We start from the raw sequence: 15,941 nt of genomic DNA, 5'->3' as shown, positions 1-15,941 counted from the left end.
ATACAAGTCTAATTGCAGTGCCATCTTTTAAATGGGTTTTATGTTAGGGTTTGGTAGGTAGTAATTGCCGACTTGGGTTGCAATGGGACAAAAACAACATTCTTTTTCCATAAGTCACTCTCTTGGTCTCTAACATTGGGGATGGTGTCCTTGTTGTTTTTGAAGTGCATGAGTTTGCGCACCACACCCTTATGGTATTCTCTATTTACTCTATGTTCCTCTTCGTCGTAAGTTTTTGCATAGTGGGACGTTGATCTTATTAATTAGCTTTCATTTTAGGCATAAAGTAAATTGAATGTTAAGAAAAAGAAAATACCTTAACATATATATAGGAAATTAAGAGAAAAACAGCATAATTGTCTCAACAAAGTAAATTCAAAAAGAAATATAGAAGCAGGAGACAAATCTCTAAAAATAAAGCGTCAATAACTTTTGACGAGAACGATAATTTAGAGAACTTAATTAGTCTTGACAATAAATAATATAAAGAGGAAAATTGATGACTAAAAGAGCATTCACTATTCGATAATAATTAGTTTTATTGATGCTCAATGAATCTTGTTTCTTTCATTCAAAGAACAATAAAAAATTATTAAATTATAAAAAAAAACCGTTGAATATAAATGACCTATTTCTAAATATAGAAGTCATTTTCCAATTATAGTTCGTTCTTCACCCAAGCATACCCTCTCATGCGGACTATTTTTAAAAATATCATTTACAGTTATTGAGAGGTGTAAACAATAATAATCCATAAAAGATTGTCATCAAATCAAATAATGTAAATCGAAAACAAGAGAATGTGATATAAAAAAGAGGATATGTTGCCAGGGCCGTAGCTAGGATTCGACAATGGGGTGGGCTAAATTTTTTTTTGATGTCTCTATAGCCAAACCTGCATAATATCAATGAATCTCATCAACCCATTACCCATTACCCATTCCCAATTATCAACATCAACCCATTCCCAATTCCCACCTCAGTCACCTCACCCTAAACACCAAACATCACGAATACACGATTCAAACATCATCAGCATGGGTATTGGGTATACGGTGTTTAACTGAGAATATGAGCATTAGGGATTGAAGATTTGAAGCCTTCAAGAATTCAAGGAGTCGCACTGTCGCAGGGAATCCAAAGATGCAGACCGCAGTAGAGGTGGCTCGGTGGACTGTGGCGGAGGAGGTAGCTCAGGCGTGGAGCGGCAGAGGTGGCTCGGCTGACTGCCGGAACTAGCTAATCGAACCTGGAACTCTGGAAGGCTGGAAGGGGGAAGCAAATGGGGACAGCGCCACAGCCCACAGGGGAGAAACCGAAGAAGGGGAGAGCTGAGAGTCGACCTACAAGCATCAGTGTGTGTATATATATATATATATTTTTTTTTTCTTTTTTTCTTTTTTATTGGGCTATACCCATACTTGGTCGATTTTGGGCCAAATTTTCCCTTGGGCTATAGCCCAAGTAGCCCTTGTCTTGGCTACGCCCCTGTATGTTGCATTAGAGGATATAAGAATCAAAGAGGATATGATACAGAGACTATACAAAGCATGAATGACAGTAGAATAAAACTCCAACTTTTCATTAATAGTAAAGTTAAAACATTAAAAAATGCGAGATTAGAAAGAATATTAGAGACTGCACAAAGCAATAATCCATAGAATGAGCTAATGAAGTTGAAGAAATCATAACCTCTCCTTCATCTTTTGTTAAAAGCCCCACATAATGGCTCTTATATTATTGCTATTTAATTTGTGATTTAATTCCAAACTAATCTTTATCGAACTTAATTGTCACTTATTATTGTAACGATGAACGATTCTAAAACACCGATGACTTTTTCTGACATTTAGAATTATGGAAATACACTTTTATTACTCAGATTTAATAATGTCAACAAATGGTTAAATACATTAATCAAAATGAAATTAGCATATGAAATAGTTAATTTACTACCAAAGAGGGCCAAAACTGAAAGGATTTGACATCTCAAGAGTCCAATAAGTGAGAGATATAGACAGACCAAATTTGCTTAAAACACCCTTTTCTAGGGGAACTTAAATTTGATTCAACTACGACCAACGTCCCTCTACTTTCCCTCTGAAACTTTCTCTCACTTGGTTTTAAGGTTCGAGAGCACAAGTCGCTGTGGAGCTTTCAACACTTGTCAGTAACCCAGTGAGACCCTAACAGCGACTCTATCGGACCCATGTTGAGAAGAAGCCGTACATCACTCTCTTCTCTGTAGAGTGTTCACCAACAAAAGCAAACAACGAAATAAATGAGAACCCACTTTACTGTTTTTAGCGTTCCACAGATTCCCTTCTTCTCTATCTATCTTCCGTGGATCATAACAATGAGATTTTGCAGCTCGGAATAGTTGGAAACAATTAACAGGGCCTTGTTTGAATCACTCTGTATTTGAAAGCTGGTCTGGGGTTGTTAAGTGGCTCTCTGTTGATGGCAAATGGAGAAGTGCAGGGACCTTATTGTCCATGGTATGCCAGTTTTCTTCTTCATGTTCTCTCATTTGGGTATGTCTTGTTATTTCAATTTGAGATTTTGTTTAGTTTTGTAAGGTTCTGGATTGAGCTTGAGCCTCTGGTCTTTTGATAGCAAAGTGTGCATAGTTTGCTGAATCTGAGTTTTGTCCCAATTTGGATTTGGGAATTTAGTCATGTCCTAGAAAAGTTTGAGTACTTTGGTAATGATCTAAAGTTTTTCCCTTTTGGGCGTTTTGTGAAGTTTTCTGTAGCTAGTAGTAAACCTTTTGCAATTCCTCTGTGTTTCCTGTTCTGTTTTTAAGATGATATGTCCCATAAGTTCCATATTAATTTGAGTGCTCTGGTAATGATCTAAAAGCCTTTCTCTTTCGGGTTCCTTTGGGAAGTTTTCACCAAGATTTAGTTTCATGGTCTATTTTTTATGGATGCTAGATGTAGTTTGAGTGTGGATTATGAATATATTCCCTCTTGGGGTCTCTAGATGGTTTCTATTGCAGAACCAGATAGTCGGGTTTCAAATTTCACTTCGTGCATTGTATTGTGGTGATTGTAGTTTGTTAACCAATGACAACACATTTTGGATAATTTCTATTCAGGGGGCCTGGTAAGAACCTTGAAAGAATAGAAGTGAATGATCCTAATGAGGTTTCTGTGGTAATACCTAAAAGAAGAGGTGGTCTACGCCATTCTGTTTCGGCCCAAGGTAGCTTAGCTTCCTTCTTCCTATGTGTGTTTGTGTTTTTTGTATCAAGGGGTTATAATGATTGTGTTCCTCTTTGTAGATTTGAGATATAGGGATATAGAAAAGGAGAAACATGATGGCCAATCTCCTAGAGGAGTTTTGGAAGCTTGCGTGGAAAGCTTTGAATCTGAAACTAGCGTTTCTGAAAACAGCAAACCAGAAGCAGAAGCTTCTTGTCCAGATTCAAAGCCTCAATCTCACTGGTGTAGATTTTTTAAGCTGTGGAGTAAAAGATCAATCAAGCAGCACTTCTTCCCTCTTGGTGTATCCAAGATGTCAATAAAAAGAAGGAGCAACAGTACAAAAGACAATTCAGTACTGACTAATATCTACAACTTCAAGTCTCCATTAAAGAGTTTCTCCTTCTCTGCACTCCAAACCGCCACCAATAATTTCAACAATGGTACATAACTTCCCTTCATATATTTAGAGCTATTACACAGTGGGTACGCTCATTTGATCAGTTTCATAGTAGAACATACACTTTTGGGATGCAATATCGTCCACTTGATTTCTATTCTATATGGATGCTTCTAAGATTAAATGTTATTTCTTCTAAATTATGACATTGTTTGCAGAAAATATAATTGGAAAGGGTGGCTATTCCGAAGTATATAGGGGGACTTTAAAGGATGGGCAACTAGTAGCAGTAAAGCGGCTGACTAATGGAACATCCGATGAGAAAACTGCAGGCTTTCTATCTGAACTTGGCATTATAGCTCATGTAGATCATCCTAATACTGCTAAGCTAATTGGCTGTTGCGTTGAAAAAGGAATGCACCTTGTTTTTCAATTATCTCCACTTGGGAGTTTAGGATCTCTCCTGCATGGTATGCTCATAAACTATATGCTCCTGTTGTTGATTTATACCGCCTATTGATTTATGAGTTTCTTATGTAATTTTTATACTCCAGGTCCAAAGAATTATATTCTTGATTGGAGTAAAAGGTATAAAATAGCGTTAGGGGCAGCAGATGGTCTGCTGTATCTTCATGATAGTTGTCAGAGGCGAATCATCCATAGAGATATCAAGGCTGATAATATTCTACTTACAGAGGATTTTGTGCCTCAGGTATTTGCAACTCTAATGCCAATTCAATCAGACATTGAAACTTGAAGTACTGCCTTTTTATTTTGTATTTCCTGGTTGACGTTGTAAACTCACAAATTGCTAAGAAAATTGGCTATATATTGCTGCCTAACCTTTGCAATACTTTGACTGATAAACTGATACATTGGCTCTCTGTATCTCTGTCCGTTCTATGCAAATACACAATCTTTGTTAAGTTATAGCTATGAATGTGCAGTTGATATCTGTTTCTACTGAAGAATACGGAACGGGAACTATGTGTGGATCATGATGGGGAGAGAGAGAGAGATAACACCGCATGTATAGTGGTTCACCTTGCTCTTGAGGCAAGGCTACGTCCACTTAGAGATTCTACTATGAGTGAGGTCAAGTGACCTTTGTAGTGATACAAGTATAGGGATCATGGAGCCTCAAGAGCAAGGTGAACCACTATACATGCGGTGTTATCTCTCTCTCTCTCCCCATCATGATCCACACATAGTTCCCGTTCCGTATTCTTCAGTAGAAACAATATCTAAAACAATTTTAACATTAGTATCATTAGTATTCATTCGGCTCTAGGTATATGCGGTCGTTATCATGTCAGAATCAACTCTAATTCTTTTAAACAAGAATAAAGTTTTAAGGATCCTTAGCGTACAAAAACCTCCCAGAACACAGGAAACTTTCAGTCAGATCACTTTCTTTTAAAAGCCTCAATAGTTTGTCCTTAGATAAAACAATGATTTAAACTCAAGGATATACTTTCAAGTGTTTCCTCAGAGTGAAAGCTTGAAAAATTGAAGCTGAAGACAATTCTAACCAATGTCATAGACTATAATGATTGAGGCTCAAGTGACGTTGGTACTCATTATTTTTATTTTTATTCAGTTTTCAAGGACTGTTTACGATGCCTTGAATAAACTTATTTTACTTCTCCTTTTCCATTGGTTTGCCTTAGTTCCAAATATGATATGCTATAGAACTCTGTATATTCATCTTTAACTCCCCTAACTTCCCTTTTATTTGAATATGAATCACTGACTGGCATACCTTATTTTATTCCAGATATGTGACTTTGGGCTTGCAAAGTGGCTACCGAAACAATGGACTCATCACAACGTCTCTAAGTTTGAGGGCACATTTGGGTCAGTAAGAAAACAGCTTTGTTTTACAGTTAACACAATAGTTCATCTTCTCAATCACGTAACCTTCAATGGCAGGTATTTTGCTCCTGAATATTTCATGCATGGGATTGTAGATGAAAAGACTGATGTTTATTCTTTTGGAGTCCTACTCTTGGAGCTTATAACTGGGCGTCCAGCTTTGGATAATCTTCAGCAAAGCCTTGTAATTTGGGTAAGTTCTGCATAATTTGATCCTACCATCCCGTGTTGTCAATGTATACACACATTCTGAGCTGCCTGTTTTTCATTGTTGTAGGCAAAGCCCTTGCTTAATAAAAATGACGTCAAGGAGCTTGTTGATCCTTCTATTGGTGACAACTATGACAGCACAGAGATGGATCATATGATTTTGACTGCATCTTTATGCATAGAGCAGTCTTCTATTCTACGTCCCCGCATGAGTCAGGCAAGTACAGATGCATTATGCACATCTCCTCTACAGTTGGAGTTCGTTTTCATTCTGCATTTTAGTTCACAATTAGAATAATTCATTTCTTCATCTCCCATCTGTCTCTTCCTACACTTGAAGCCTAATGCAAGTTTGTAATCTTTTTTCTTCTGTTAAATGCAAAATATATCCTTTTTCTAGTTAAATGAGTCAAGCAAATGTAAAATTGTAGGTCTTTTGGGTATCTTAAAATCTTAGGCTGTTTCTGTTTTCTGGATTATTCCTAGAGGACACAGGCTATAGCCCCTTTCACCATTTTCGTGATGTTCAGCCTCATATTCTGCCTTCACTCCCCTGGACATGCTTAAAACAATGCATGGTATCAAATGGCTGATTGATTTACATTCTTTCATTGGGCGCAGGTTGTGGTACTGCTAAGAGGTGACGAGTATGTCTCCAAGTGTGCAAAAGAAACGAAAAGGAGGTCCCTGCTGAGAACATACTCGGAAGAACTGATGGATGCACAAGAATATAACTCAACAAAGTATCTGAGGGATCTCCGCCGACACAAGCAGATTGCTTTTGACATTTGAAAATAGATTGATGGAATTTTCCCAAAGCTTGGTGATTGTTGTCAGTTCTCGTTGTTCAGCTTTCTGGTGTGCTTGCATATTCCATGGTGATCTAAGTCGGTTTACTTGGTTTTCCATGGTGATTGCAAGCACTCTTATTACTGGAAACCGTGACTTTTTGGTGGTGTTGTAACTTGAGCAATGTGAGAGATGTTGATAAGCAACACGATTTCAGTGTGTTTGCTGATGACCGTGAAAACTTCATTTCAAGCACCATGGATATCCAAGAGCCAGGATGGTTGTTTCGAATCGCATGTAATGTAAGATGACTCTGTTTTTATATTTCCATTGTACAAACCCAATTGCTAGCTTGTGTTCTTCTTCCATTGCTTGGTACATAGCTCAAACTTGCTGTAATGTCACTGTTTGGAAGATATCGGTTATGGATTATGTTCTTCAACTCTTATGTAAATTGGGCTTGTCCTAAACATGTTGGTAATGCTCAAAATGCCATAGGCCCATATGAGTACCATTTGATGGATCCATTTCTGGTGCATTTTAGTCCTCATAAATGGGCCTTGACCCGATATTGTGAGGTGATAAACTTTGTTGGAAAATACTTTCATTTTGAAAGAGCTCGTCCAAATTTTTGTCATCATGATCATAATTTCATAATCTGAACATTTTATTATGTAAATCACCTTGTAAAGACCATCATAACAAAAAAATCAACCGATTGGGAGATACTTTGTTACTATAATTTCATCAAACAAATGACCAGTTGGTCGTTAGATTCTTAAATTTTATTAACACCGTTTATTTGTATGATATAATTGAATAAGTGAGTGATCTCTAATGGGTTTGATTTTTCATGGACAACATCTTTGAATAGTGATATAAGAAACAAACGGTTCATATTATGAAACTGCAGTATGGAATGGACGAGTGTATTTCCCAACTCTTATTCGGCCAATAATCTGAAGAAAAAAAAAAAAAAAAAGTCAATGTGATGTTCATTTGTTTCAAACTCAGCTAAGTGATGACACTATGACAACAAATAACAATATCATCTAAAAAAAGAAAAGAAGAAAAAAAAAAACAAACAAACGTGTTGTTGTTCCTCATCTAGCTTGAGATATTCCTGTTGCTTGTCGTAAAGTAACCAATGTTCCCACTATTTTTGAATTTCCATTTCTCTTTTCTTTTATTCCTTACGTTATGCTCTTAATATCAAATCCATCCCCGCTACTTAGACTAATATCGTTTGACTCCCCCGTACTTTTCATTAATTAGCGTCGGACCCCGACCCCGTGGTTACCTGACTCACCTCCATCATTTCGTAGTCAAAATGACCACTTTAGCCCCGTCCGGCTACTCTTGCATTATGGGACGATACGGAAGAACTTGGATTAAACCTCATCTTAATTAATCCGAAGGTCGTGTAAAACTATACAACTCTTCTAAGCTTAGATTAATTCGTATCTTAGTCATACATTAGGATTGGAGACTCAAAAACGAAAACAAAATTGAGTAGCCTATTTAGAAAAGGAAAAGTGTTTGAAGATATGCATGTGACCACTATATATATATTTATTTATTTTTGTTGTTATCTATAATACATAGTAAAAAAAGAGAAGTATTTGCTCTCCATATTGGCAAAAAACTGTAGAAACCATATTGGTCAAAATAACCAAAGAAAGTTGATCTCGAAAGAATAAAAGTAACGGAAATAGGTCTCTGAAGTCTAGACATCTTTTGAAAATGACTCTATTTTTAGAATTTTTATCCTCACGTACGTATTTCACGGGCTTCTGCTAAGTTTCATATTATTAAAAGACTGTCAATATATTACTTAATAACCATAAATACATTACTTAGTCATCTTTTAGTCCAGATGCGTTACCTTTTAATGCTAAAATAACGTAAACTTTTCGGTCCAGCTGCGTTACCTCTAAACGCTAAAACAACCATACACGTAAATGAATACGAATGAAAACCACAACTAAAATGGAATTAAAACTCAAGGACAAGAGAACAATTATGACGGATTAGATATAAAGAAATATCATTTCCTTACCAATTTATGCTAGGAAATTAATTACTGTAGATTTATTTTGGCCTTTTGGGCATGAACAAAAATTAATCGATAATTATTACTACTTATCATAATCATCGCAAAAGCCAATTAGTGGGGCAGTCATTTTCGTCTTCAATAACCTCTCCCTTCGTCCCTAGGGGTCTCGCAATGAGATTATCCAGACCCACCGGGCCATTTCCGTCATTTCCCCAAAACTAGCTTACAGTACAATTAACACCAAGCACAGAGGGAGAGAGCCAGAAACTAAAAAAGCCAGAAAAGAGAGAGAGAGAGAGAGAGACATTTCGATTACAAAAACCGAAACGAACCGTGTCCGTGTTGAAGGTCAAAACCAAAACGAAAAAAAAAAAAAAAAAAACCCAACCACCCTCCTCCTCCACCGCCTTGATCAGCACGACACCGTTTATGCTATTTCCGATCGTCGCAAGTCGGCGACTCCCCGTCGGCGGTGGGGTCCACCACTGCTCTAGCTCTTACTTCCCTCTCCGGTGACTCCTCCTCCGCGGCGGCGGTCGGCGGTGACATTCTCCGAGAAGTTATTCTCCGGCGGAGTATATTATGAAGAAGAACCTTTACAACGGCAACAACACGAAAGTTCAGACTAATCATCATCATCATCATCATCGTCATCACAGCAATAATGGCTTCCTTCCTAATTCTCTGAAATTCATTTCCTCTTGCATTAAGACCGCCTCCTCCGGCGTCCGGTCGGCCAGCGCCTCCGTCGCCGCTTCCATCTCCGCTGACCCGCACGAGTCCCGAGACCAGGTTCGATTTTCTTGTTTTGATTCTTGCGTCGTTCTTAATTTGTTGCTGGAGTTTTGGAGTTGAAGTTGAGTGGGCTCTGGAATTGGTTGTGGAGAATTGTGTTAGGTTTAGTTTGAATTTGAAATTGAGAGCAGTAAGGTGTTAGAAATGAAATCTTGCTGAGTTCTTTGTGCTTTAGCCGTGCTTGGTTTGTTGACTCAAATTCGGGGAAGAGGGAGAGAATTAAAGATTATGAGGAACAGAGAGTGGAAAAAGAGTTAGAGCTTGGTGCTTGCTTGGTTAGTTTACTGAGAAAATTGTGGAAGAAATGATGAAATGTGATGGAATTGTGAATTTCGTTTCGCATTTTGCTGGTTATATTGAAGTTCTTTAGTTTATATGTATTTGTCTGGTGCGAAAAATAGGGCGGCGAATGGAGGATTTAATTGTTGTTGCTTCGTGTGAATTTGGTTTTGTTGGGTTATGTCTTGATGAGGGGAAATTATGGCTCAACCAGGCACTGTTGTTTATAATGGTGCTCTGCCTCGTTTCTTTGTTCCTATCGTGGGCACTGGAAACTGATGTTTTGGAGTGGTTTGATGTGTGGAAGGATGGAAATAAATGAAGTCTCATTGCTTAACGAACATAGAAGTTGAAACCTAACTGATTATAGAACAAGGCGTGCAATGATTAATCTGAAGTTGGAGAATATTGAATGAGAAAATCATACTTGTTGATGCACTCAATATTGTTTACATATGGTGATCAAGTTAATAATCTGTTACTGATGGATGGATATCATGCACTTATCAGTGCCCTTGTCTATGAGTTTTTGGTGTTCTGCCATGGATGATTCTTCCAATAAATGTCCATTACCATTTAGGCATAGCATGTAATTTAAGTGAATCTGGATAATGTTAGAAGTATACAACAAAAAGTGAATTTTGGAGCTGTTAATTTTCTGGATGTCAAGTAGTTTTATGCAAGTGTGTTTAAACACCAGGTGTGTAATAAAATGTGAGCTCTAGGTAGTTGGGAAATGGTGAGACAGAGATTTAAGTAGAAGAGTTTCCTGTTCTGGTTCAAAAATGTAAGAAGCATGATATACCTTTTCAGCATTTCCTTTACCCAATTGCTTTGTTTTCTTTTGATCCGTGCATAACATAAGTAAAACTATCTCTTGCATTTTCTGTTGATGGTTTCCGTTTTTACTTCTTGTATACACTTTATCTGTTATTACATTTGATGTAGTGACATGGTTATTTTTTCTGGAAGACAGGTGTTGTGGGCATGCTTTGACAGACTAGATCTTGGTCCATCTTCCTTCAAACATGTTCTGCTACTTGGTTATGTCAATGGCTTTCAAGTCCTTGATGTTGAAGATGCCTCTGATGTCAGTGAGCTTGTATCAAAACGTGATGATCCAGTCACATTTTTACAGATCCTGCCCCTGCCTAGAATCTCTCAAGGTCCTGAAGGATTCAGATCTTCGCATCCATTACTCATGGTTGTTGCATGTGAAGAATCAAAGAACTCTGGTATGACACAAAATGGAAGAGATGGTTTGGTAAATGGTTATACTGAGCCTCAAACAAGCAACTCTGCTATGTCTCCTAGAGTTGTTCGGTTTTATTCACTAAGGTCTCACAGTTATGTTCATGTTCTGAGATTCCGCTCGACTGTGTATATGGTTAGATGCAGTCCTCAGATAGTGGCTGTTGGTCTTGCCTCTCAAGTAAGCACTAGCTTATTCCAAGTATTCATAATATATAGTTTACATAAATTCAGAAATTTATTGCTTTTCTTTTCTTACTTTTTTCTTTTATGTTGTTTTCAATTAGTGGGTATGCTTGTGGTATGTTCACCGTTTTTTTTTTATCAAAGAAGAAGAATCTTTAATGGTTTGGGACATTAACCGGGGAAAATATATCATTAAAATATAAATATTATGTAATTTTTGTAGGGCTATATAGATAATGAAATGTTCAAACCTGGCTTAAGTTTGTTTTTAATATTGCTGGCAGATATACTGCTTTGATGCTGTCACTCTAGAGAACAAGTTCAGTGTTCTTACTTATCCTGTCCCCCAGTTGGGAGTCCAAGGACTGGTTGGGGTTAATATTGGATATGGTCCCATGGCTGTTGGTCCCAGGTGGTTGGCTTATGCCTCCAACAACCCTTTACTGTCAAACACTTGCCGACTAAGCCCGCAAAGTCTTACACCTCCAGGTGTCAGTCCATCAACTTCACCAAGTAATGGAAATCTGGTGGCTCGGTATGCCATGGAATCTAGTAAGCAGTTAGCTGCTGGGTTGCTAAATCTGGGAGACATGGGCTACAAAACTTTGTCTAAGTACTATCAACCAGATGGTTCCAGCTCTCCAGTGTCATCAAATTCTATCTGGAAAGTTGGGAAGGTTGGATCACATTCAACAGAAACAGATATTGCTGGAATGGTGAGTTTTCTTTGTAGCTTAAAATTTTGTTTTAATCTTACACCGTAAGCCATTATTATTTCACAGCATATGGAATAAAAGAAGATTTTTTCTTGACATCACCTGTTTGAGTTGAGCTTACCCACATGAGAATAAGGATCTCCAACATACTTACAATTGCCCAACAGTTTACGAGAGCCTGATACTATAAAAGGCAGAGGGTGTGGTTGATTTTTGCAGTGCCTCTCTATGTTTTTGTTATTATGCCGTTGAACCATTTTTACTTATTAAAGTATGTTATTGCAGGTTGTTGTAAAAGACATTGTTTCCAGGGCGGTCGTTTCACAATTTAGGGCACATACTAGTCCCATTTCTGCTCTATGTTTTGACCCAAGTGGGACTCTCCTTGTTACTGCCTCGATACATGGAAACAATATTAACATTTTTCGGATAATGCCATCACGTATTGGATCTGGCACCCAGAACTATGACTTGAATTCCTCTCATGTGCACCTTTACAAGCTCCATCGTGGCATGACATCAGCTGTACGTTTCTTTCTTTAAATGTATCTACTCACTAATATGCTCTTGTATTGATGTAGGCTTTCTTTTTTCTTGTTATATAATACAGGTAATCCAAGACATATGTTTTAGTCAATACAGTCAATGGATTACAATTGTTTCATCGAGGGGGACTTGCCATATTTTTACTCTTTCCCCCTTTGGTGGTGATACTACTCACAAGCAGAGTTCTCATGTTGATGGGCCTAGTCATTTGCCAGTTCCGTCTGTACCGTGGTGGTTCACTCCTTATTTCCTGACAAACCAGCAACTTTTTTCTCCACCACCACCCCCTGTTACCCTTTCTGTGGTTAGCAGAATAAAAGATAACTCCGGGTGGATCAAGACAGTTAGTCATGCTGCGTCTTCTGCAGCCGGAAAAGCTTCCATTCCATCTGGCGCTGTTACTGCTGTATTTCATAATTCTGTTGCTCATGATCTGCAAACTTCTCATTTAAAGGTAACTGCTCTGGAGCACCTATTGGTTTACACTCCTTCTGGTCATGCAGTACAGTTTAAACTACTTCCAAGAGTTGGGATAGAGCCTGGTGAAGCTACATCAAGAACAGTGCCAGGCTCTTCAGTACAAATACAGGATGAGGAGTTGCGAGTGAAAGTTGAACCTCTGCAGTGGTGGGATGTTTGCCGAAGAACTGATTGGCCTGAAAGAGAGGAATGCATTTCTGGGATTAAACTTGGGAGACAAGAAGATGAGGAGACAGTCATGGATACTTTTGATTGTGATGTTAATGATATTGGGGATGAGGAGTCGGTGAAACCACTTGAGCGATCTCACTTGTATCTCGCCAACGCTGAGGTTCAGATTAACTGTGGAAGGATTCCAATCTGGCAAAAGTCTAAGGTATCTTTTATGTTTTAACAGTGAGATTCCTTCTTGTTGACATTCTCAATTATGTTTGTGATCCCTTTATTTGCCTAATAGATATATTTCTATACAATGAGTACTCCGGGAGCCATTGAACAAAATTTTACTAAAGATCTTACTGGAGGAGAGATTGAAATAGAAAAGGTTCCTGTTCACGAGGTTGAAATTAGGCGGAAGGATTTGCTACCTGTTTCTGATCAATTCCAAAGAGTGCAGTCTAATTGGAGTGACAGGTAATTTTGCTGGTGTATTCATCAATTTGAGGTGCATTTTCTTATTATCTTCTTATTGTTTGTGTGATAACTACTTTTTGTATATCGCTTTATGCTAATACGGATGCATGCAAGAGAAAAGGGAGAAGTATGTGTTGCAAATGAGAGAAATCAAAAGTGATTCTATCTGATAAAACACTTGCTCCTGGTGTTGACTTTGAAAATTTGGAAGATGGAGTGAATGTGACCAGGGGTCTGTCATGTGTTATGTTTCCAAAACTTTTCAGTTCTTGTTCTTGCAATGTAGGGAGGAATATCAGTTTCAGTTTGTTACTCTTTTATTCCACAGTCCATCCACTAGAGTTCTTATTTCCAAACTAGTTTGGATCACTCCTTACTTATTTATGCCTTCCCTTGTATCTATGAAAGGAAACGATACATGATGGGTTGCTGTATGACATCCCTTGAGAATAATTCTGTTTCGTGTCCTAAATTTCCTTTTGGCTTGCTAAGATATCCTGACAATATGCATTTTCACATTTTTCACGTGCTTCATAACTGGTGGTTCCATTTGGTTGGATTATATCTCTGAAAAGCTAGATCTAGACCCACCACTTAATTTTGTTGGCTATCTTTTCCAGGGATCTTATTGGAAGAGGATTCTCAAGTTCATCTTCTGATTCTCATGAAGCTAAAGAAAAATTTCTGGAAAATGTTGATATTTCTGGTGACAAGTTGGCATCAACTGGCAACCCAGATGCCGGTAAGATAATTGTTCATGCTGTGATATATTGTTTGATGGGTTGAGCAGGCTTTCTAATAGACCTCTTTTATCTTCCATTTATTTAGGTGGTTCTTATCCATCCATTCTCCAATCTGGGAATGGAAATAATGGGGAAACAAGAGGGAGATCTTTTTTGGCGTCACCTCTACTGAACCAAAGCTCCATAAAGAATAATATTGTTACAATACCTTCAAAACAACCGACTTCAGGTGTTTCTCTGGTTAAGGATAGTAATTTTTTAAAGAGTCAATCCACTTTAACAGGTGGTTCCCTTGCTGCTGATGGAACTATTGCACAAGAGGTTCATTTGGTGAACAGTGGTGGGGCCAATGAAAGTTCAAATGTAAGTTCCAACCGTTCTGATCTGAGTATGAACATCCTTGATGAGGGACCAGTACATGACTCACTGGATTTTGAGCAGTTTTTCCAAGAGGGGTATTGTAAAGCATCACCTTTGAGCAACTTTCCTGAATCAACTGAAGTTGTAACTGATGTGGACAGTAGCAACAGCCCCTGTGATAGGGAGAAATGCGAGGAAGATGGTGACGATGATGACATGCTTGGCGGTGTATTTGACTTCTCCGAGGAAGGTGAGAATATTTCACAACATGAACTCCTTGTTCACTTATATGAAATATCCTTTTCTTTGACATATTAATAGTAAATGATGGCATAATCATTTATTCCTTTTCTGGATACAATCAAATAATATTGACTACTTTTTAAGCTCTTTTAACACTCATCCTGTTTTCCACGCGCTAGTGGTTTGTGAAGAATGTCAGGGGCGTAGTGTTTTTAGAGGGGATGACTGTTGAATTTTCTTTCCTTTTATCATGTGCTGCTGATCTGGTTAAATTAAGTATATCAATGAAATTGTTTTCATATTAAAGGTTATTTCTTTTTTGAAGTGCAATTTAGTTTCTTGTGTGCAAGCACAATAATCATCGCTTCTTTCAGACTTTGTTTTCATGTTTGACATATATTGACAATACTGATTGCGACTAGCATTACAATCAACGGAACCTGATGGAATAAGCATGTGCTGCATAACTTTATCTGTTGGATAATTTGACCCAATTGACGTAATCAAGTTTGTTGTTGCAGGATGATGGACCGTTTCGGTGCTCCATTGTACTGGAGTAATGATCTGCCCTTATTTTCTTGGTGTGCTAAAGAGAGCTCAGCCAAATTTGAGTGCGAAATTTAATTGATGAAGTTTCAGGTTGTCTTTTTTCGACAATGAAAAATGCTACCGACTAATTGATACAAGTGATATAATCTTTGGTTTGGCGTAGTGCTGCTGGGGCAAATGCCTGGTACCTTCCCTTCTAATTCTCATGTAAATGTTGTAAATGGAAATTCAAAATAGAAAATGATTTGTGTGGACAGGTTGTTTTCGTGCTGTATAACATTGTAAATTTCATTCTTCAAGCAAAAAAATAAAAGTGAAAATAAGAAATAACATTGTAATTCATTCTTTCTGTGCTGTATTTATCAAGTTTCTGCCAGATGCTTTCTTACTAGACCTCTGATTCATATTCTTTTCTCGCGCATTATGACCTCCTATTGTTCTGTGTTCTTAATTCACGCAAACTAGTTTGATATTTATACTGGTGGTTCATAAATCACAGTTCAAAAACTTTTTTTCTTTATTATCGTTCTTTTCAATTGGATTAGACATAATAATCTACCTACGAATCTAATATAGAAACCTTTTCTAATGATATTTATACTGCTGGTTCATAAATCATAATGG

At 37.7% G+C, this 15,941-nt stretch overlaps 2 protein-coding genes across 4 annotated transcripts; both read left to right on the top strand.

Annotated features, from left to right (window-relative positions):
* The first annotated feature begins 2,084 nt into the window (after window positions 1-2,084).
* LOC133721107 (receptor-like cytosolic serine/threonine-protein kinase RBK2) lies at window positions 2,085-7,120 on the top strand. Of its 2 annotated transcripts, none has more exons than XM_062147633.1 (9): window positions 2,085-2,498; window positions 3,101-3,207; window positions 3,287-3,649; window positions 3,825-4,076; window positions 4,161-4,318; window positions 5,384-5,463; window positions 5,539-5,674; window positions 5,759-5,908; window positions 6,313-7,120. In XM_062147633.1, exons 1-9 carry the CDS (start codon window positions 2,461-2,463, stop codon window positions 6,481-6,483), a joined length of 1,455 nt encoding a protein of 484 aa, XP_062003617.1. In that variant the 5' UTR covers window positions 2,085-2,460; the 3' UTR covers window positions 6,484-7,120. The 2 variants fall into 2 exon arrangements, with proteins under 2 accessions (XP_062003617.1, XP_062003616.1); XM_062147632.1 differs by having other exon boundaries at window positions 2,085-2,534.
* A 1,678-nt stretch (window positions 7,121-8,798) lies between these two features.
* LOC133719781 (autophagy-related protein 18h) lies at window positions 8,799-15,659 on the top strand. Of its 2 annotated transcripts, XM_062145951.1 has the most exons (10): window positions 8,799-9,328; window positions 10,587-11,042; window positions 11,332-11,763; window positions 12,049-12,288; window positions 12,374-13,165; window positions 13,247-13,422; window positions 14,043-14,164; window positions 14,251-14,528; window positions 14,607-14,775; window positions 15,290-15,659. In XM_062145951.1, the coding sequence occupies exons 1-10, from the start codon at window positions 9,119-9,121 to the stop codon at window positions 15,292-15,294; spliced, it is 2,880 nt and encodes a 959-aa protein (XP_062001935.1). In that variant the 5' UTR covers window positions 8,799-9,118; the 3' UTR covers window positions 15,295-15,659. The 2 variants fall into 2 exon arrangements, with proteins under 2 accessions (XP_062001935.1, XP_062001934.1); XM_062145950.1 differs by having other exon boundaries at window positions 8,800-9,328; window positions 14,251-14,775.
* The last annotated feature ends 282 nt before the right edge of the window (window positions 15,660-15,941 follow it).

Source organism: Rosa rugosa, chromosome 7 (genome assembly GCF_958449725.1).
Source record: "Rosa rugosa chromosome 7, drRosRugo1.1, whole genome shotgun sequence".
In the NCBI taxonomy this organism is placed as follows: domain Eukaryota; kingdom Viridiplantae; phylum Streptophyta; class Magnoliopsida; order Rosales; family Rosaceae; genus Rosa; species Rosa rugosa.
Note: the sequence above shows the minus strand (reverse complement) of the source record. Positions and strands in the feature narration are given on the sequence as shown.